Source organism: Pseudophryne corroboree, chromosome 9 (genome assembly GCF_028390025.1).
Source record: "Pseudophryne corroboree isolate aPseCor3 chromosome 9, aPseCor3.hap2, whole genome shotgun sequence".
NCBI lineage: Eukaryota > Metazoa > Chordata > Amphibia > Anura > Myobatrachidae > Pseudophryne > Pseudophryne corroboree.
Genome location: NC_086452.1, coordinates 426220638 through 426242521, shown reverse-complemented (window position 1 = coordinate 426242521; position 21884 = coordinate 426220638). Strand labels below are relative to the sequence as shown.

The window sequence follows — 21884 nt, the reverse complement described above, 5'->3', positions numbered from 1 at the left end:
CCTGCATCTGAGGAATTAAATGAAGTGTGTGATGAAGCGTGGGTTTCCCCCGATTAAAAAACTGATAATTCCTAAAAAGTTATTAGCATCATACCCCTTCCCACCAGAGGTTAGGGCACGTTGGGAAACACCCCATAAGGTGGATAAAGCGCTCACACGTTTGTCTAAACAGGTGGCACTACCGTCTCCTGATACGGCTGCCCTTAAGGAACCTGCTGACAGAAAGCAGGAGAATATCCTAAAATGTATATACACTCACACGGGTGTTATACTGCGACCAACAATCGCCTCAGCCTGGATGTGCAGTGCTGGGGTGGCTTGGTCGGATTCCCTGACTGACAATATTGATACCCTAGATAGGGACAGTATATTACTGACTATAGAGCATTTGAAGATGCATTTCTATATATGCGTGATGCACAGAGGGATATTTGCCGACTGGCATCAAGAGTAAGTGCGCTGTTTATTTCTGCCAGAAGAGGGTTATGGACGAGGCAGTGGTCAGGTGATGCTGATTCCAAAAGGCATATGGAAGTATTGCCTTATAAAGGGGAGGAGTTATTTGGAGTAGGTCTATCAGACCTGGTGGCCACGGCAACTGCTGGGAAATCCACATTTTTACCCCAGGTAGCCTCTCAACATAAGAAGACGCCGTATTATCAGGCGCAGTCCTTTCGGCCCCATAAGGGCAAGCGGGCAAAAGGCTCCTCATTTCTGCCCCGTGGCAGAGGGAGAGGAAAAAAGGCTGCAGCAAATCAGCCAGTTCCCAGGAACAGAAGCCCTCTCCCGTTTCTGCCAAGTCCTCAGCATGACGCTGGGGCTTTACAAGCGGACTCAGGCACTCCCCTTCGCCGTTTCCTAAAGTCTGCTTTAATGACGTCTCCCTCCGACAGGGAGGCGGTATTGGAAGCCATTCACAAGCTGTATTCCCAGCAGGTGATAATCAAGGTACCCCTCCTGCAACAGGGAAAGGGGTATTATTCCACGCTGTTTGTGGTACCGAAGCCGGACGGCTCGGTGAGACCTATTTTAAATCTGAAATCCTTGAACACTTACATACACAGGTTCAAATTCAAGATGGAGTCACTCAGAGCGGTGATTGCGAACTTGGAAGAAGGGGATTATATGGTGTCTTTGGACATCAAGGATGCTTACCTCCATGTCCCATTTTACCCTTCTCACCAAGGGTACCTCAGGTTTTTGGTACAGAACTGTCACTATCAGTTCAGACGCTGCCGTTTGGTTTGTCCACGGCACCCCGAGTCCTTACCAAGGTAATGGCCGAAATGATGATACTCCTTCGAAGGAAGGGAGTTTTAGTTATCCCGTACTTGGACGATCTCCTGATAAGGGCAAGATCCAGGGAACAATTGGTAGTCGGGGTAGCACTATCTCAAGTAGTGTTGCGGCAGCACGGTTGGATTCTCAATATTCCAAAATCGCAGCTGATCCCGACGACACGTCTTCTATTCCTAGGGATGATCCTGGACACAGTCCAGAAAAAGGTGTTTCTCCCGGAGGAGAAAGCCAGGGAGTTATCCGAACTAGTCAGAAACCTCCTAAAGCCAGGCCAAGTGTCAGTGCATCAATGCACAAGGGTCCTGGGAAAAATGGTGGCTTCCTACGAAGCAATCCCATTCGGCAGATTCCACGCAAGAACTTTCCAGTGGGACCTGCTGGACAAATGGTCCGGATCGCATCTTCAGATGCATCAGCGGATAACCCTGTCACCAAAGACAAGGGTGTCTCTCCTGTGGTGGTTGCAGAGTGCTCATCTTCTAGAGGGCCGCAGATTCGGCATTCAGGACTGGGTCCTGGTGACCACGGATGCCAGCCTGCGAGGCTGGGGAGCAGTCACACAGGGAAGAAGTTTCCAGGGCTTGTGGTCAAGCCTGGAGACATTACTTCACATAAATATCCTGGAGCTGAGGGCCATTTACAATGCCCTAAGCCAAGCAAGACCTCTGCTTCAAGGTCAGCCGGTGCTGATCCAGTCGGACAACATCACGACAGTCGCCCACGTGAACAGACAGGGCGGCACAAGAAGCAGGAGGGCAATGGCAGAAGCTGCAAGGATTCTTCGCTGGGTGGAAAATCATGTGATAGCACTGTCAGCAGTGTTCATTCCGGGAGTGGACAACTGGGAAGCAGACTTCCTCAGCAGGCACGACCTCCACCCGGGAGAGTGGAGACTTCACCCAGAAGTCTTCCACATGATTGTAAACTGTTGGAAAGAACCAAAGGTGGACATGATGGCGTCCCGCCTCAACAAAAAAAATTGGACAGGTATTGCGCCAGGTCAAGGGACCCTCAGGCAATAGCTGTGGACGCTCTGGTAACACCATGGGTGTACCAGTCAGTGTATGTGTTCCCTCCTCTGCCTCTCATACCCAAGGTACTGAGAATTATAAGACGGAGAGGAGTAAGAACTATACTCGTGGCTCCGGATTGGCCAAGAAGGACTTGGTACCCGGAACTTCAAGAGATGCTCACAGAGGACCCGTGGCCTCTACCTCTAAGAAGGGACCTGCTCCAGCAAGGACCCTGTCTGTTCCAAGACTTACCGCGCCTGCGTTTGACGGCATGGCGGTTGAACGCCGGATCCTGAAGGAAAAAGGCATTCAGGAAGAAGTCATTCCTACCCTGATCAAAGCCAGGAAGGATGTGACCGCAAAGCATTATCACCGCATTTGGCGGAAATATGTTGCGTGGTGCGAGGCCAGGAAGGCCCCAACGGAGGAATTTCAACTGGGTCGATTCCTGCATTTCCTGCAAACAGGAGTGTCTATTGGCCTAAAATTAGAATCCATTAAGGTTCAGATTTCGGCCCTGTCGATTTTCTTCCAGAAAGAACTGGCTTCAGTTCCTGAAGTTCAGACGTTTGTCAAGGGGGTGCTGCATATACAGCCTTCTTTTGTGCCTCCAGTGGCACCTTGGGATCTCAATGTAGTTTTGGGGTTCCTAAAATCACATTGGTTTGAACCACTTAAATCTGTGGATTTGAAATATCTCACGTGGAAAGTGGTCATGTGTTGGCCCTGGCTTCGGCCAGGCGCGTGTCAGAATTGGCGGCTTTATCCTGTAAAAGCCCTTATCTGATTTTCCATTCGGACAGGGCGGAATTGAGGACTCGTCCTCAGTTTCTCCCTAAGGTGGTGTCAGCGTTTCACCTGAGCCAGCCTATTGTGGTGCCTGCGGCTGCTAGGGACTTGGAGGACTCCAAGTTGCTGGACGTAGTCAAGGCCCTGAAAATATATGTTTCCAGGACGGCTGGAGTCAGAAAATCTGACTCGCTGTTTATCCTGTATGCACCCAACAAGATGGGTGCTCCTGCTTCTAAGCAGACTATTGCTCGTTGGATTTGTAGTACAATTCAGCTTGCACATTCTGTGGCAGGCCTGCCACAGCCAAAATCTGTAAAAGCCCATTCCACAAGGAAGGTGGGCTCATCTTGGGCGGCTGCCCGAGGGGTCTCGGCTTTACAACTTTGCCGAGCAGCTACTTGGTCAGGGGCAAACACGTTTGCTAAATTCTACAAATTTGATACCCTGGCTGAGGAGGACCTGGAGTTCTCTCATTCGGTGCTGCAGAGTCATCCGCACTCTCCCGCCCGTTTGGGAGCTTTGGTATAATCCCCATGGTCCTTACGGAGTTCCCAGCATCCACTAGGATGTCAGAGAAAATAAGAATTTACTTACCGATAATTCTATTTCTCGTAGTCCGTAGTGGATGCTGGGCGCCCATCCCAAGTGCGGATTGTCTGCAATACTTGTACATAGTTATTGTTAACTAAATCGGGTTATTGTTGTTGTGAGCCATCTTTCCAGAGGCTCCTCTGTTATCATGCTGTTAACTGGGTTCAGATCACAGGTTGTACGGTGTGATTGGTGTGGCTGGTATGAGTCTTACCCGGGATTCAAAATCCTTCCTTATTGTGTACGCTCGTCCGGGCACAGTATCCTAACTGAGGCTTGGAGGAGGGTCATAGGGGGAGGAGCCAGTGCACACCAGGTAGTCCTAAAGCTTTACTTTTGTGCCCAGTCTCCTGCGGAGCCGCTATTCCCCATGGTCCTTACGGAGTTCCCAGCATCCACTACGGACTACGAAAATAGAATTATCGGTAAGTAAATTCTTATTTTTATCACAATCAGTCCCAATTTTGCAGGGTTCCCTGTTACAATATGTTCCAGTGCACCTGCTTCTGGGTTCCACTTAGCAATGTGCCACTTTCCTCCAATTAATATAAAAAAAATCAATTAAGAACAGTAGAGTCATTATAAAATGTAAGTGAATGAGTTAATTTCCTCTTCTGTTATATATATACGAGTGTGTAGATGACTATGTGGAGTCTCCAGGAAGTGGTTGGAATGGATTACCATTTGCTACACTTGGATTGTGTGCAATTTCCTCTTGTGAATCACAAAAATAGAGATGTTTCTTACAGCTATTTTCTCCTGTTTATTCATCCTTTAAAAGCGTATTTATTTATGCTGAGCGAACAAGAGGTGATAATGACGTGCGTTTGACAAATGTCTTTTTCATTCTGTGTTTTGACTTCTTCATCATGGCTACTACCTTCCTTAAACTTGAGGTATGCTAACTGGTTTATAGCTTGCCTGCTAACTGACATGGCTTTTAAAGGTGAGACAGTCCTCAAGCATAACTGCTGCAAAACTGCTAGTAAAACGGCAAACCATCCTCCATTGGTGCTTGGCACTTCTGTGCAGCCGCATGTGGTACGATAGGAACGAGTAGAGAGAGCAGAAGGCAGAGACCTGTAATGTCAACCAGTCGCTGTAGAAATTCTGGTGGGTGCATGCACAGGACTTGTTCTGCTGCCCTTGGGGGGGGTGGCAACTGGACCATTCTACCAAAATGGGGGCTAGCCGGCAGAGGGGTTTTCCTTGCTTGTCTAGTTAGCTGTGGCTTATACTGACTTGCTGAGGGCAGCAACAGTTGCGAACAATGGTTGCGATGGTGATCTGATGCACGCAGCATGTGGATCGCAGATGCTGTCAGGAGGCGTCTATTTCCTACAGATGCCTCGTACAGCATTAGAAGATCTGTATGGAGGCAGCTGTGCAATACCAATCAGTAGAATACTTACTTTCCAGGTGTTGGGATTCTGTGTATCGGGATACCGCTGTCAGTGTTCCCCCTGTCGCATGCAGCCCTATCCTCACTAGCACATCGCTCCTCTCCTGATATACTCTGTGCTGCTGGGGAACCCTGTATAATGCTGTCTTTGACAATACTGAGGTACAGACATTATTAAAAACAGCAAAATTGGATGTTACAATTTAAAACGTTGTTATTTCAGAAAGGATGTACACAAGTGCAAAACGATTTGTTCATTTTAGTAACTTGCTCTGTTTCTCATGGGTAATACAGCTTACTATATTAGTGTGGTAACGTACGATTAGTGCCACTTCTAGAGCGGGCGGTCAGAGTTACAGTAAGACGCTGCTGCGTCATGACATCACGCTGCGCAGTGTATAGAGGACGTGCATGAGTGACAGGACGTTGCTGATGCATATTCAGGGCTTGGGAGGCACATCACCCAATACAGGTGCACGGTCAGATGATAGTAAAGGTTCTGACAGAGTGCTGGAGTCTCTTTTCATCTTTTTGAAAATATCACCTGAAAGATGGCATCACCAGCATATTTACATAGGGAGGGACCTGCAGAGTTCTCTTTTGGAACCATGGGCACCGCACACCCTGCACCCATTATAGACACGCCACACAGGGCCGGTTCTACACCTTGTGGCGCCCAGTGTGAAAGTTTCCACTGGCGCCCCCGCGGCAAAACAGTTAGTGCGCGCCTGAGGTGCACGGAAAAAATAGAGGCATGGCTTCATAGGGAAGGGGCATTGCCACAGTTATGCCCCCAGTTGATTTGCCCCAAGTAGTTGTGCCCCCAGTAGATTTGCCCTAGTAGTTGTGCCCCCTGTTGCTGTGCCCCCAGTAGATTTGCCCCAGTAGTTGTGTCCCCTGTCGCTGTGCCCCCAGTAGTTGTGCCCCCTGTCGCTGTGCCCCTTAGTAGCCGCTTACAAACGCACACAAAAATAAAAAAAACAATACTTACCACTGCCCTGCTGCTGCTGCTCCGTTTGGCCTCCTGCGGCTCCTCTCTCTGGGAGAGACGCCATGACGTCTCTTCCATAGCAGCGCCGCACAGACACTAGAAGTCAATAATGACCTCTAGTGTCTGTCACTGGAGTCGGATGCAGCGGACGCCCATACAGCCCACGGCGTCTGCTGCAGCCGGGGAGCGGGTAGGCGGCGGTGCCTACGGGGTGACTGTGGCTGCGCCTCCAGGCCGCAGCGCCCCCGGGCGCAGGCACTGCTTGCCCGCAACAAGAACCGCTCCTGACGCCACAGGCTTGGGAGGGGGTGTCAGTATTCCTTCTTAGGCACCTGGCATTAGGGGAGATGTATGAAACCTTCTAAAGAGAAAAGTGGAGAGGTTGCCCATAGCAACTAATCAGCTGACGACAATTTGGTTGTAGGATGTTGTGAATATTTTGCTAAATTGGAACAATTATACTGAGAAATATTTGCTTTGAAAACATTTAATATTTAGTTGGAATTCTTGTTTGCTGAGTAATATGGTCCTCTCACAGATTTTCTAGGCTACGGAGCTGCTAATGTCAGCAAGTGAAGCTGCCGCCCAGGAATGAACAAGAGACGCTCACCGGCGCCATCGCCAACTCATTCGCAATTGCGTACACATTCGCTGCCTGTACGCAACAACAAGGAACATCGGGTCTAAGGTTTGGCCTATGATTACACAGACTGGTCACAGCAATAGCGACGCAGGCGCCATGTTTTTGTACGTACCAGCCCGAAGCCGATGGCAGACATACGCCCCGAAACAGGCCATGACATGCCTGTGTTTTAACAACTCCCCAACTTCTCCATGAAATCCTCATTGCGTGCGGGATCTCAGCAGCACCTTGTGATAGCAGCATGTGCGCAGCCTGCTGGTAATCGCTCTGTTGTGTGAACATCGGCCATTGCCTACAAACATGAATTAAGGGGGTGACTCAGACCTAATCGCTGAGCTGCTAACTTTGCTGCCCTGCGTTCAGATAGTCGCTGCCTCCAGGGGGAGTGTAAATTCGCCGTGCAAGTGTGCGCTCCTATGTGTACGCCGAGCTGCAAAAATCCACCATGTGCAGTCTCTGCCCAGCCCAGGACTTACTCCTACAGTGCGATCAGAACAGGGGCCGGAGCCGACGTCACACACCCTCCCTGAAAACGTTTGTGCACGCCTGCGTCTTCCCTGACACTCCCAGTAATCGGTCAGTTACCACCCACAAACGCCCACTTCCTGTCAATCACCTTGCAAACGCCCGTGCGATCGGAATTTTCGCACCATCCTGTCGCTGACCGGCGATGCCCGTTGTTGTCCGACGCGCGTGTGCATTGCGGTGCATACATATGCGTAGTTATGACCTGATCGCCCGATGTGCGAAAACGCACAGCAGAGCGGAGTCACCCCCTAAGCCCATTGCTCAACAATTATTGTGTGCAGTAAGAAAGCATAGGAAGATGTTCAACTTTTTCATGATAATCTGACCTCTTGGTGGCAGCATGTTGCTCAGTACTTGTCTGTTAGGGAAGTAGTGATCATCCGTTCATATTGTTAAACGTAATACTACATACTGTACAAACATAACTTAATACTGAAGATCTACCTAAAATCCAATTCTGCTTGCCTGTAGGGCATACTTTGCATTTAATGGGCCTGATTCTGAGTGATTTGCGCATGCGCACTGGAGGTAACCCCCGGGAACAAGGTGCGGGCGCCATGTTCCCGGAGACCTGCACATGCGCAGTAGACTGGTATTTTGCCAGTCTACTGTTGCCGGAGAGGAGGGGGCCCGCCTCTCTTAAAACGCCCCTGGCCGACAGGATTTGTATTGAGACGCCCATAACTGGCATCTCGGTACCACCGCTTGTGTACAAAGATGCAACCATCGGACACACATCGGGCAAACACCAACCATCTGAGTAGCCCCAGGCCGTGTAGCATGGCTACAGGAAGTAAGACACCGCAGACATTACTGCATATGGGATCGCAGTGGCAAGCGGAAACACGCCCCCAAAACAGTCGCGACTCACCAGCATTTTTACCTCCACTTCCCGTTACCTCCCCCAAACAGTCCCTGACTGCCAATCACTTTGCAAATAAATCCTCCCTGCGACCGCGGCCTCAAGCCCATTGCAGCACATGCGCACAACGGCGTAAAAACAGGTGCACATCTCTGAATCCGGCCCCACTGAGTGTCCTGGAAGTCTGTTAGTCCATTCGCTGAGTTCTGGATAAATGCCATTATACAGTATATATGTTTTTCATTCCTGGCCAATATGACCAGCCTGTCAATCAAGCACCAGCTAAGTGTGCAATCACCCTGATAGTGGAAGTGATACAAGTATTATCTGTCCCTGATAGCTGCAATAAATGTCAGGTGGCTTCAGTAATCCGCAGCCACAGCAAAGATTATAATTAGTGTTCAGGTTGTTGTAAGGAACAAGCTGTCAGATTACTGGGCTGGCTGGGAGGCCACCACTTACAGCAGCAGGAATATGATTGTGTTTCCCTGGAGACGGTCGCCCGGGTGACTACAAACAGAAAGGAGAATGAGTATTATGGACATGGAGACCAGGAAGAGGGTCAGTCACCTGTACCTCACATCACCTGTCACCGGCTGGGACGCAGGCTCTGCAAACAGGGAGTCCTGTAGCCAGAGCTCCTGCTAAATCTACCATGAGACTGGCCTGCCGACACTGGCAATAATGCTGGTAAGCTGTCTTTGCCCTTTATCACACACACACACACACACACACACACACACACACACACACACACACACACACACACACACACACTATAAAGCAATACTGACTTTTATTATTGTACCTGACATATAAAATCTTTCATTACTGCAAATAGTATCACTGCGTAAAGTAGATAAATAAACTGGATAGTGTTGAGATTATCCAGACAGTCTGAGATCAGCCAGACCCACTGGATGTATTATTATAAGTAATTGTTATCCTTGTAGATGATAAGATGCATCCTAATCAGCGTTTATTTAGTCATTTTGCAGCATATCTAAAAGGCCAATTTCCAATTAACTGTACTGTGGATAATGCTGACATTTTCCAGTTTCTGGATTTTTGTTGTTGTTGTTGGGAACATCATTAATATTGTATGGTGTATTTTAGCATTGTGATCAGCTCCGACGTGGGACATATTGTACAGCTTTCCGGAACTGTCTTTTATACATCTTATGCAGGGTCGGCTCCAGGCACGTTCCAATAGAGCGGCCGAACAGGGCGCCGTACTTTATGGGTGCCACTAGCTCTGGCCGACATATTGGAGCCTGGAGCCATCCTTACAGCAGCAGCACTGCAGTGTCCGTCCCCTAGCAGAGACGTGCACGGCACAGCCCGCCCCCTGTGTAAACCCTGGTAACCGGCACCGGCTCGTGAGCCCATCAGAGCTCGCGGTCCGGCAGCTGAGGCTCCTGATTGACTGCCAGACCGCGAGCTTTGATTGGCTTGCAGACTGGCGCCTAGTTGGAGCTATACACCCATACTTGCCAACACTCCCGGAATGGCCGGGAGGCTCCCAAAAATCGGGTGACCCTCCCAGCCCCCCGGAAGAGCAGGCAAGTCTCCCGATTTGCGGGGTCCCCCCTGCCCGTCTGCCCACTTAGTGTGTAAAGTGGGCGGTCCGGGCAGTTGATGACGCGATTCTTGCTGAATCGCGTCATCATAGCCACGTCCCCTGCAGTGTAATGCCGGTGATCGGCATTACAGAGCAGGGGCGTGGCTTAAAGGAAGCGTCACCGTGACCCCACCCTTGCTCCGCCCCCACCCCACCTTTGCTCCACCCCCGACCCACCTCCGGTCCACCCCCTCCTCTACGTCACATCCTCCCCTGCCCGCCCTCTGAGCCGACCTGGCTGCTCTCTCCCGCAGAGAGCAGCCAGAATGTCGGTAAGCATGTATAGCACCCACCACGGCCGCCGGAGACTAAGGGCTAGGAGAGGCGCACGCTGCGCTCTCCTTCCCGCCCTCAGCTAAAGAGCAGCAGCAGCCTCAGCAACAGACGCGCGGTGAGCAGCAGGGGGGCAGGTGGGGGGGGGGGGGGTGATATCTGGCACTGTAACGATATGTGTATCTGGCACTGGGGACATATCTGGCACTATGGGGACATGTGTATCTGGCACTGGCACTGGGAGCATATCTGGCACTGTGGGGACATGTGTATCTGGCATTGGGGTCATATCTGGCACTGTGGGGACATGTGTATCTGGCATTGGGGCATATCTGGCACTGTGGGGACGTGTATCTGGCATTGGGGGCATATCTGGCACTGTAACGATATGTGTATCTGGCATTGGGGGCATATCTAGCACTAGGGGACATGTGTATCTGGCATTAGGGGTATATCTGGCACTGTGTGGGGCATGTATGTATCTGGCACTGTGGGGACGTGCATCTGGCACTGCTGCGGGGCATATCATGTGTATCTGGCACTGCTGCGGGGCATATCATGTGTATCTGGCATTGCTGCAGGGCATATCGTGTATCTGGCATTGCTGCGGGGCATATCGTGTATCTGGTACTACTGCGGGGGATATCATGTATATCTGGCACTGCTGCGGGGCATATCCTGTGTATCTGGCACTGCTGCGGGGCATATCCTGTGTATCTGGCACTATACTGGAGACATTATGTGTAAGGAACACTACTGTGGCTGCTATGTGTAATGCTACTAATTGTGAGTGTAGAAGGGGTGTGAAAAGATATTTATTTATAGTTTGATAATATGAAGTTGTGAGGCCACGCCCGCTTTTCCAGGAGGGCGCGCTCATTGGGAAGGGAGGGGACGCTTCGAAATTTTTCTCGCTCACGGTGCTAGAAGGCCTGGAGCCGGCCCTGGTCTTATGTTAATACTGTGCCCAGTAATTGAGACATTGATGTCTATGGCACATTTGGACTATGTATTATGTACCGTATATGACATGAAATATATACCAAAAAAATAAATCAATTCAAAATTAAGGATTCTGGCAAACGCTCATCTCTCTATGGATGCATAAAATTCCAAAAATATGCAAACGGCATGGTGATCCCCTGGACGCAGGCGGTAATACTGGTTAACAACCGCACTACGACAAATGTGTGTGAGGCGGACGTGCGTTACAAGATGCATTTTTACACGTAAATCAAATCCCAGTGGGTATAAGGCTTTATTCCCCTGTACAAGCAACCATATGTTTTGGATAATTATTATTTGTCATGCATCTAAAGGTTGGTACACACTTAGAGGTAAAGTGAGCAACGTCGCTCATTTTAACCTTTCCTGAGCGACGTCATTTACTTTATCGCTAAGTGTGTATGTCGCCGCTGCTGAGCGATGCGCGCCCCCGGTGTCAGCCGTGACTGCAGCTCAATTTGGACTCATCATCCAAAACAGCATGCTCCGTCCGGCTGCGTCACAGCGTCACTGTGCAATATCATTAGTGATATCGCAGTGTGTATGCCCGCCGTCTGGCGGCCCAGCACTGGGTGGGGAAAACACTAGGTGATGACGCACATCGAGCACATCGCCTAGTGTGTACCCACCTATATATATAGCACGCTGTTCAAACATTGATTATGAAAAATGACTGACACAATTTATATTTACTGCATTATAATATACTAGGTGCTTCATCGCGCCCTACGGGCGCTCTTCACACCGTCGCAAGGGGCTACACCCCCTTAACCCTTGCATGCCTTTCTGGGGTTCAATATTTGTATTATATGGAGTATTACCTGCATTCCTTTGTTAGTGGTTAAATATTGCACAATGAAAGTGCGTGCGATGGTGAAGGAGGCGCAGCCCCTTGCGACGGCGTGAACAGCACCTGCAGGGCATGATGTACTAAATGTAGCGGGTGCGGGGGGGGACTGCGGATGGGGGAGGGTGTCTGTAGATGCTGCGGGTGGAGGAGGGGGGGGGCGGAAGCGGGGGGGGGGGGGGATGGGGAAGGGTCGGGAGGTGCTGCGGATGGGGGAGGGGCAGAGGAGTGGGGGCTGCAGATGGGGGAGGGGTCCGGAGGCACTGCAGGTGGGGGAGGGGTGCCACGGGTGTGAGAGGGGCAGGTGCGGGGATGTTGCGGATGAGTGAAGTGTTCCGGAGGTGCTGTGGGATGGGAAGGGGCGGGGGTGTCGGGGGTGGGGAAGGGGGTCCGGAGGCACCATGGGTGGGGGAGGAGCAGGTACAGGTGGTGCGGCGGATGGGGAAGGGGGTCTCGAGGCGCTGCAGGTGGTGGAGGGGCAGGTGTGGGGGTGTCGTGGGTGGGGGAGGGGTGGGTGAGGGGGGGGACCATGGATTGAGGAGGGTGTCTGCAGATGCTGCGGGTGGAGGGGGGCAGGTGTGGGGGGAGACATATATGGGGGGTGGATGGTGGAGGGGGCCTGGAGGTGCTGTGGGTGGTGGAGGGGCGGGGGAGTGGAAGCCGCAGGTGGTGTAGGGGGTCTGGAGGCACAGCGTGTGGGGGAGGGGAAGGTACGGAGGTGTGGTGTATTGGGGAGGGGTCTGGAGGCGCTGCGGGTACTGTACCTGCCAAAAAGGTAGTTGGAGGGTATGCAGTAACAGGGCCAGGACAGGGGTGACAGGGTCAGGACAGGGGTGACAGGGTCAGAACAGGGGTGACAGGGTCAGAACAGGGGTGACGGGGCCAGGACAGAAATGATAGGGACAGGATAGGGGTGACATGGCCAGGGTAGGGGCGGCATGACCAGGACAGGGGTGACAGGGCCAGAGTAGGGGCGGCAGGACCAGGACAGGGGTGACAGGGACAGGATAGGGGTGACATGGCCAGGGTAGGGGCGGCAGGACCAGGACAGGGGTGACAGGGCCAGCATAAGGGTGAAAGGGCCAGGATATGGGTGATAGGGCAAGGCCAGGGGTGACAGGGACATGACAGAACACAGGGCACGGGAGAGATTGGTATTAGGGACAGAACAGTGGTGACAGACAAATGTGTATTACTGGAGTCACTGCTGCTGGCTGCTGCTGTTCCACTCCAACCTGTTGGAATCTGCCGCTGGTGGAGACTTGGCATGGCTGACTCTCTCAGGCTGGAGTCCTGCTTCCTCTACCCGTCAGCATCCCTCCCCCCCTCCTCAGTCACACAACGCGGACCTCGCGCAGCTGCCGGGCACTGTGGTAAGGGGAGACTGGGAGTGACTGGTTAGCCCCCAGGAGATGCTGCGGCTGGAGGGAGGAGGGGGTCATAGCATGCACGCGGCATGGACCTCGCGCCTGCCAGGCACTGTGGTAAGGGGAGACTGGGAGTGACTGGTTAGCTCCCAGGAGATGCTGCGGCTGGAGGGAGGAGGGTCGTCGGAGCATGCACGCGGCGCGGACCTCGCGGCTGCCGGGCACTGTGGAAAAGGGAGACTGGGAGTGACTGGTTAGCTCCCAGGAGACACTGCGGCTGGAGGGAGGAGGGGGTCGGAGCCTGCAAACAGCACGGACTTCTGCAGCGCTATCCGCCGGCTAAAGTGTGTGAAGGAGCTGGGCGCACCTCACTGTGGGCGGCAGCGCTGCAGCTAGCGGTGGGGTTGCCGGGACTGCAGATAACAGAGGCAGTACGGAACCTGTACAGCGGCAGGTGCCTCACTAAACTGCAGCTAAGAAGTGTGGAGTGTGCCAGAAAGTGACGCTCCTCCGCACCAGAGAGCCCCTGCTGAGTTTTCTGATGTGGGGGGTCAAGCACTCAGTGAGCCAGTGCCCGTCAGTCTGTACAGCTTACCCCCTCACACACCCCCATACCTCCCCACTGTCCCGATTTTCGCGGGACAGTCCCATTTTTTGGAGTCTGTCCCGCTGTCCCACCCGTGGGCCGCAGTGTCCCCCGGTGGGTGGGGGGGGCAGTTGGGAAGCTCCTGAACTCGCTGTTCTGCTTAGCAGAGCAGCGGTGAACAGATGCGCACCGCGTCTATTTAGTGGAGACAGGAGGAGAGGGGGCATCAGGGGGTACGGATTAAGGGGGGGTTCCGGCAGCAGAGCTGGATTAAGGGGGGGAGGCAGGGGGTACGTACCGTGGGCCCCACAGTTTTAGGGGCCTCCCCGGCTGGAGTAGCTCTGTCCCAGCTCAGAAGCTCCCCGTCCTGCCAGCAACAGCATTGTGCTACAGTCAGCGCACGCTGCTGAGTATTGGCAGGTCTGTGGTGTTGCAGGGAGGCAGCAGTCTCCCTGCTTTCTTCTGCCAGTGCGGGTGTGTAGGGGGGAGCGACCACCCCCTCTGGATTTACCCCTAGCTGAGAGGCCAAAATCCCATAAAAAAATATATATATATATGGAATTTGCATAAGGGGGCGTGGCCACGTGGGCGCGATTAGACCACGCCCTCAAACCCACAGCAGGCACAGCAATGAGATAGGGCCCCCCTGTTTCAAGTGCCCTGGGCCCCCCGGACTCATAATCCGCCCCTGGGGGCATGCCAGCAGCTCACAAAGCGCTGGGCATGCCCCCTCACTGACGAAAACGGGGACCCTCCCGTGAAGCCACGCCCCTTTTCGTTGGCCACGCCCCCTTTCGCCGCCTGTGTGTCCCTCCTTCTGCCTGAAGAAAGCTGGGAGGTGTGCACCCCTGCCTGTGCCATGCCCATACCATCTGCTTCTGCTCCTAGTCTCCTATAGATTTGCCCAGATCTGTGACTCATTTGACTAACTCCGCCCAGTGTTGTGACTCCGCCCAGCGTTAGCAAATGAGTCACAAAGTCACAGATCTGGGCTATTATATAGGAGATAGATGAATTTTGCAGCTTGTATGCATTTAAATACATATATCTCTAATTTGCAGTATATAGAGTTGCTGTGTCCTCGTTATGCAGATCAGTTCCCTATATCTGTAGCCCTGCAAAGAACACGAATGAGAAATCTGTCACTGACAGACAACCATAGCTGCGGTCGCCATGGTTACTTGGAATGTTCTGTTATGTACAGAACTGGGAACAATGGTGCTTGGCTGACATGTGAGCTGTCATACATGAGTTAAACTTTAGAGCAGAGGTTCCCAAACTGTGTGCCGTGGCTCTCTGGGGTGCCTCGGGACACTTGCAGGGGTGCCCTGGGTTGGTGGTCCAGGACCAATTCAAATTATTCATGGTCAATATAATAGGAAAAACCAGTGCTGGTGGCTGCCAGTCATAAAATATGTGGCCAAACAGAAGCAAATCTTGTCCCTCACCTCACAACTGACCCTAAGGATGACATATAAACGCGATCTACTTATTGAGAAATTTAGAAAGAAATATTACATTAAGAAATTTTTGGCCTAGGGGTGCCGTGAAAAAAATTCTGATATTCTAGGGCGCCGTGATTCAAAAAAGTTTGGAAACCACTGCTTTAGAGTGTTCTTGCCCCCTACACACACAGTGCCATTTTGTAAGGGGAACCAGTATGCATTCGTGCTATAATAGATCATGGGTCTTCAACCTGCAGCCCTCCAGCTGCTGTGGGACTACACATCCCAGCATGCCTTGCCTCAGTTTTAGCATGCCTTAATTGCAAAATTGTGGCAGGACATGCTGGGATGTGTACTTCCACAGCAGCTGGAGGGCCACAGGTTGAAGACCCATGTAATAGATCCTTTGCGCCTGATGTTGTGATGAGGGTACAAAATGGCCGCCTAAATTCTACACAGATGAAGGTACAGTTGTTGTCATATTTCCAGCTACAATGCCTGATTCTGAGTCGCATGGTACTTTGTAGGTGTCCACATCTAGCGGTTTTTCTCATACTGCGCATAAGTTGCAGGCTGCATACCCGTCTTTGATGCTAAGATGGGTATGCAGCCTGCAATATGCAGGACAATAAGTAATAATAACCTGTGAGAGGCAGGCTGTTCGAGAATTTCTGCCACCTCACTCTCCGTTCTGCCACCCCAGAGATCCGTTCTGCAGATGTGCATAATATAATATATATAAAAAAATACTTTCAAACTAAATTTAATTCTAAAATAAAAAACAAAAACGTTATGAACGGTTTTGAAGGGAAAAATCATCAGTTAAGTGGTTAAAGCGGCAATCATTTACAAGGCAAAACCAGGTTGGTTTTGCCTTGTAAACGAATGCCGCTTTAAAAATAAATGCAGACTCTCAGACATTCCTGAACAGCCTGCACATCACAGGCTCTTACATATTGCCCATAGAGTGACAATGTCTCCCAGATTGGGGAAGATTTATCATCCCTTCTAAACAGGGCAAGTGGAGATGTTGCCCGTGGCAACCAATCAGATTGTACCTATCACGTTATAGAATGTACTAGATAAATGATAGCTAGAAACGGATTGGTTATTATGGCAATACACAACTCCACTTGAAAGTTTGATAAAACTCTCACAATATCTGTTACTATTCCAGGAATGCAAATACAATACTTATTATTAAGCAGTAGAGGTGTTGACCTACTGTATATAGGCGTCTGTATCAAGCTTGCTGACTTTCCAGCTTTCCCATGCGAGAGGGGGCAGCCGAGTCAGCATTACAGGAGGCGTGGCCTTGTGGCGGATGGGTGGTTTTGGGGTGTGGACATGCAATTACGTCATCGTGGCCCCGCCCCCACTATTCAACGCCCTGATTACCGGCATTGAATAGCGGGGGCGGATCTATAATGTGAGATTCATTGCGAATCGCATCATGGGCCTCCCTGGACCGCCCACTGTGAAGAACAGCTGCTGGGGAGGGGGGGGGGGGTTTGGGGGACCTGCGGGGGTGTGAGGCTGGATCTGGTAGACTTGACTTCCTTTCTGGGGTGCTGGGTGCTGTGAAACCATACTTGCCAACTTTTTGGCTTCTCTCTCCAGGAGAGAGCAGCCAGGTCGGCTCAGCAGGGGGAAGGGCTGCGATATGCCGCGCAGAGGCGGAACGGGGGCGTGGCGGAGGTGGGGCGTGGCGTGGCTGCGGGATTACGTCATGTAAGCCACGCCCCCACTGTGTAATGCCGCTATTACTGCCATTATACAGCAGGGGGGTGGCTATGATGACGTGATTCAACGAGAATCGTGTCATCGCCTGCCCGGACCGCCCACTTTACTTGCTAAGTGGGCGGCCAGGCAGGGGGGGACCCCTGAAATTGGGAGACTTGCCTGCTCTTCCGGGGAGCCGGGAGGGTCACCCGATTTTCGGGAGCCTCCCGGCCATTCCGGAAGAGTAGGCAAGTATATGGGAAACAGCAGTGCAGACCTTGAGCTTCGGTGATGTTGTGTTCTGGTATTATACAAACTGTATATGCGGCACATTGTTTCCCATTGCATAGGTTAATGTGAAAATAAATGTGATGTGTAATATTCACAGACTTTAAGATGGGCGGCTTGTGGGGTTTCATTATTCCATATATAAACTCCCAACTTCCCCCCACCGCTGGACACTGCGTCACGTGGGTGGGACAGCGGGACAGTCCCAGAAAAACAGGACTGTCCTGCAAAAATCAGGACAGTTGGAAGGTAAGTAACGGTAATCATATTGAGTATTTTTTGGAGGGTCTGCATTCTGATTGAGCCATGTGACACAAGCGAGCACATACAGACACAGTTATAGGGCCTGATTCATGTTGTAAGTAAAGCAAAAAAGCGAGTAACTTTGTGTCTGGAACAAACCATGTTGCCATGCAAGGGGAGCAAATACATTTATATTGTTTCTGTGCAGGGTAAATATTGGCTGCTTTTGCATGTAACCCTCAAACGCTAGACAGATTAGATTTCAGTTTAAACACATCCCACCCATATCTAACTCTCTCTACACATAATACATCTCCCCAACTGCAGTGCACTGCTGCATGGTTTAGTCCAGTTGCTTGCTTTTTTGCTTTACTTACAAACATGAATCAGGCCCATTGATCGTTCAAATTAAATAAGGGGCTCTTGCATTTCTAAAGTGTTTAATTGCAAAAAGACTGTATATGATTGCAAGCTAACACATAGTTTATGTAACCAGCAGCCTGATCCACAGAGCTCAGCTGTAACACAGGAGCTGGAGGAAGGATATAATGGAAGCACAGAAGTATCAGGTATGGAAACTAATAGCTCTCTGATAGTTCTGGATACAGCAGACACTTCCCACTCCCCATTGCATACAGATAGTGCAAAGGACTGCAGAATTTGCAATCTTTTCAGTCGCATGTTGGGGGCTTCCCATCGCAGGGCAAGGCCGCCACTCAGCATGCTACGTACACGCAGCCGCCTCAATCACGCCCACACCACGCCCCACGTTCGGGTGCTGCCGCTGCCCCCACAGTCAGGACCGGTTCTAGCCCTTGTGGCGCCCCGGGCAGGAAATGGCTTCATACAGGGGCGTGGTCAGTCACGCACCCTGTAGAGTTGTGCCCCCAGTTGCTCCCCCATTTGTACCCCCCAGTAGCGCCTCCATTTGTGCCCCCAGTGGCGCTGCTTAAAAAAAAAAAAAATTAATACTTACAATCCCCGCTCCTGAGTCCCGACCGCTGCAGACCTCCGCCGGCGCCGCTCCTCTCCTCGGATCTATGGGAGAGACGTCATGACGTCTCTCCCATAGCACAGCATAGACACTAGAGGTCAATCATGACCCCTAGCATCTGTGCCAGTCCCACAGTGCTGTGCGGTGCGCAATGACGTCATCACGCACCACACAGCAAAGGTCCTTTCCACGAAGGGAAACTAGACGGATAGCGTCTAGTTCCCTTCACAGCGGGGGACCAGCGGGGGACACAGCGGCAGCGGGGGGCACAGTAGCGGATCTTGCCATGGTGCGGCGCCCTCCGGATGGTGGCGCCCCGGGCAAAAGTCCTGCTTGCCCGTGGCAAGATCCCGCTACTGCCCACAATGCTCTGTCTTGGAAACGGAGCGTTGCCACCCACCTCCCGCCCTGCAAACGCCTCTGCCTGTCAATCAGGCAGAGACGTTAGCAATTACTGTGCATGCAAGCAAATGCGCAGGACATGTCCTGCACATGCGCCAGCCGGCGAACGCAAAAATTCCGGTTGGATCGCGATTTGTGATCAAATTTGAATTAGGCCTGCAAAGACCGCACATTGGCCCTCATTCCGAGTTGTTCGCTCGCTAGCTGCTTTTAGCAGCAGTGCAAACACTAAGCCGCCGCCCTCTGGGAGTGTATCTTAGCTTAGCAGAAGTGCGAACGAAAGGATCGCACCACGGCTACAAAAAACGATTGTGCAGTTTCAGAGTAGCTCGAGACTTACTCCTATCTTGTGATCACTTCAGTCTGTTTAGTTCCTGTTTTGACGTCACAAACACGCCCTGCGTTCGTCCAGTCACTCCTGCATTTTTATCTGGCACGCCTGTGTTTTTACACCCCCCCCCCAGAAAACGGTCAGTTACCTCCCAGAAGCGCCCCATTCCTGTCAATCACTCACCGATCAGCAGTGCGACTGAAAAGCGTCGCTAGAGCTTGTGTGAAACTGCATTGGCTTTTGTGAAAGTACGTCGCGCGTGCACAGTGCGCACCATACGCAGAAGTGGCGCTTTTTTGCCTGATCGCTGCGCTGCGAACAACGGCAGCTAGCGATCAACTCGGAATGAGGGCCATTATCTACATAATCCATCACTTGCTCCGCCGATTGGGCCTGTGATGAATGTTATACAGTGTTTCATTATCTGCCCTCTGATTTGCCATAACTCCCTTTCATTTGCGTTCAGTGAGATTTTTACCTCTCCCACTCATTACATTGCACAGATAGTGATTTCATGTCTTGTTACAGGAATCTCCAGGAAGCCTCCGAGTGAATGTGAGAAACAGCAGGAAAAGCCAACGAATGGGAACCTCAAAAAGAAACCTAAGTCTGGTGTTGAGAAGCGGAAACATGATGGTATGCAGTCATTATATCCCACCCAGGGGCGTATCTTCCTATTGGCCAGGATGGCACTTGCCAGGGGCGCAGGCCAAGAGGGGGGCGCCGCCCGACAGTGCCACCGGCGCCAAAGGGTAGAATGACATAGTAGTTCTCACTGAGTACATCCCTTAGCAGTGCTCATCCACTGCCGGACTCTCCGAAGCGTATTGCACTCTGACACTCTCTGTGACTACAGTCACAATGATAGTGAATATAGCCGGGGAGCGGGGCACTCCAGGTATGGGGAGGGGCGAGGCACTTCCTCTTCCTCATCCGCTCCCCTTCTCATTGGTCCCATGTGGTCTGTCACCAAACAGCAGCCACTACAATCAGCACCAGTCAGCAGTGCAGCATGAGCATACCTGTACATTTTCTGTGGTACCGTAGCTCAGGGCCGGATTAACAATGGGGCGGATGGAGCTGCAGCTCCGGATGGAGCTGCAGCTCCAGGCCCACTCTCCAAAATAGGCCCACTGCATCTGCCCATAAATGTCCATGCTGCTGTAGACAGGAAAACAAATTTCCTACTACTGCAGCCTACAGCGCCTGACCCGTCCCCTCCAGCATCACACCCTTCTTGTGCAGATTCGGGGGGGGCATCAAGGCACGAATAGTGCACTATTGTAAATTCCGGGAAGTAGCCCCGCCCCCTGTACTCAAGCCACGCCTCTCAGTGATGAGTGTTTAGGCTCCGCCTCCAAGTGATGTCATCTGTCAGTCCCCGAGAGGGCATGGGGAAGCAGACTATGTCAAGGGGGCGTGGCCTAGCGACAATACTATCCGCGGCTGCAGCCCATGATGAACCTCAGGTACCCGGCGTCCAAGGATGGGGTGGCGGCTATTTTTTGTAGCTGGGACCGCGGGATGGGGGAAGGGAGGTAGTAGGTCACCCTGGATCTGGAAGTGTGTGGGGGAGGGGGGGGGCGTGGCATTGCCATGATAGCATTTTCAGAATAAGGGAGAAAAGCTCTGTATGTCCAGGGCTCCCCTACAAATTGCCCATATGTACAGTATATACAAGAGGGGTGTCCCCCCCCACCCACCACATCACACTGCAAAGAAGCCCCTGTTTATATACAAGAGGGGTAGTTGTGGCTCAGTCTCACAGCAAAAAGTCCCTGCGGGGTGCGGGTGCAGGGTTAGGGGTAGTGTGTCCGGGTGCAGGGTTAGGGGTAGTGTGTGCGAGGAGCGGGTGCAGGGTTAGGGGTAGTGTGTGCGGGTGCAGGGTTAGGGGTAGTGTGTGCGAGGAGCGGGTGCAGGGTTAGGGGTATTGTGTGCGGGGAGCGGGTGCAGGGTTAGGGGTAGTGTGTCCGGGTGCAGGGTTAGGGGTAGTGTGTGCGAGGAGCGGGTGCAGGGTTAGGGGTAGTGTGTGCGGGTGCAGGGTTAGGGGTAGTGTGTGCGAGGAGCGGGTGCAGGGTTAGGGGTAGTGTGTGCGAGGAGCGGGTGCAGGGTTAGGGGTAGTGTGTGCGAGGAGCGTGTGCAGGGTTAGGGGTAGTGTGTGCGAGTAGCGGGTGCAGGGTTAGGGGTAGTGTGTGCGAGGAGCGGGTGCAGGGTTAGGGGTAGTGTGTGCGAGGAGCGTGTGCAGGGTTAGGGGTAGTGTGTGCGAGTAGCGGGTGCAGGGTTAGGGGTAGTGTGTACGAGGAGCGGGTGCAGGGTTAGGGGTAGTGTGTGCGAGGAGCGTGTGCAGGGTTAGGGGTAGTGTGTGCGAGTAGCGGGTGCAGGGTTAGGGGTAGTGTGTACGAGGAGCGGGTGCAGGGTTAGGGGTAGTGTGTGCGAGGAGCGGGTGAGGGTTAGGGGTAGTGTGTACGAGTAGCGGGTGCAGGGTTAGGGGTAGTGTGTGCGAGGAGCGGGTGCAGGGTTAGGGGTAGTGTGTGCGAGGAGCGGGTGCAGGGTTAGGGGTAGTGTGTGCGAGGAGCGGGTGCAGGGTTAGGGGTAGTGTGTGCGAGGAGCGTGTGCAGGGTTAGGGGTAGTGTGTGCGA

General features: G+C 52.3%; 1 protein-coding gene across 5 annotated transcripts in view; it reads left to right on the top strand.

Moving 5' to 3' along the window:
• The first annotated feature begins 7907 nt into the window (after window positions 1-7907).
• TTLL3 (tubulin tyrosine ligase like 3) overlaps window positions 7908-21884 on the top strand; it is a 69101-nt gene continuing 55124 nt past the window's right edge. The window contains exons 1-3 of one of the 5 annotated variants that reach the window (XM_063940975.1): window positions 7908-8811; window positions 18018-18087; window positions 19774-19881. In XM_063940975.1, coding sequence (XP_063797045.1) covers window positions 18067-18087; window positions 19774-19881 — 129 coding nt within the window. In that variant the 5' untranslated portion in view covers window positions 7908-8811; window positions 18018-18066. Of the gene's footprint in view, window positions 8812-18014; window positions 18088-19773; window positions 19882-21884 lie in introns of all 5 variants that reach the window. The other 4 variants (XM_063940974.1, XM_063940973.1, XM_063940971.1 and 1 more) reach the window with 4 other exon arrangements.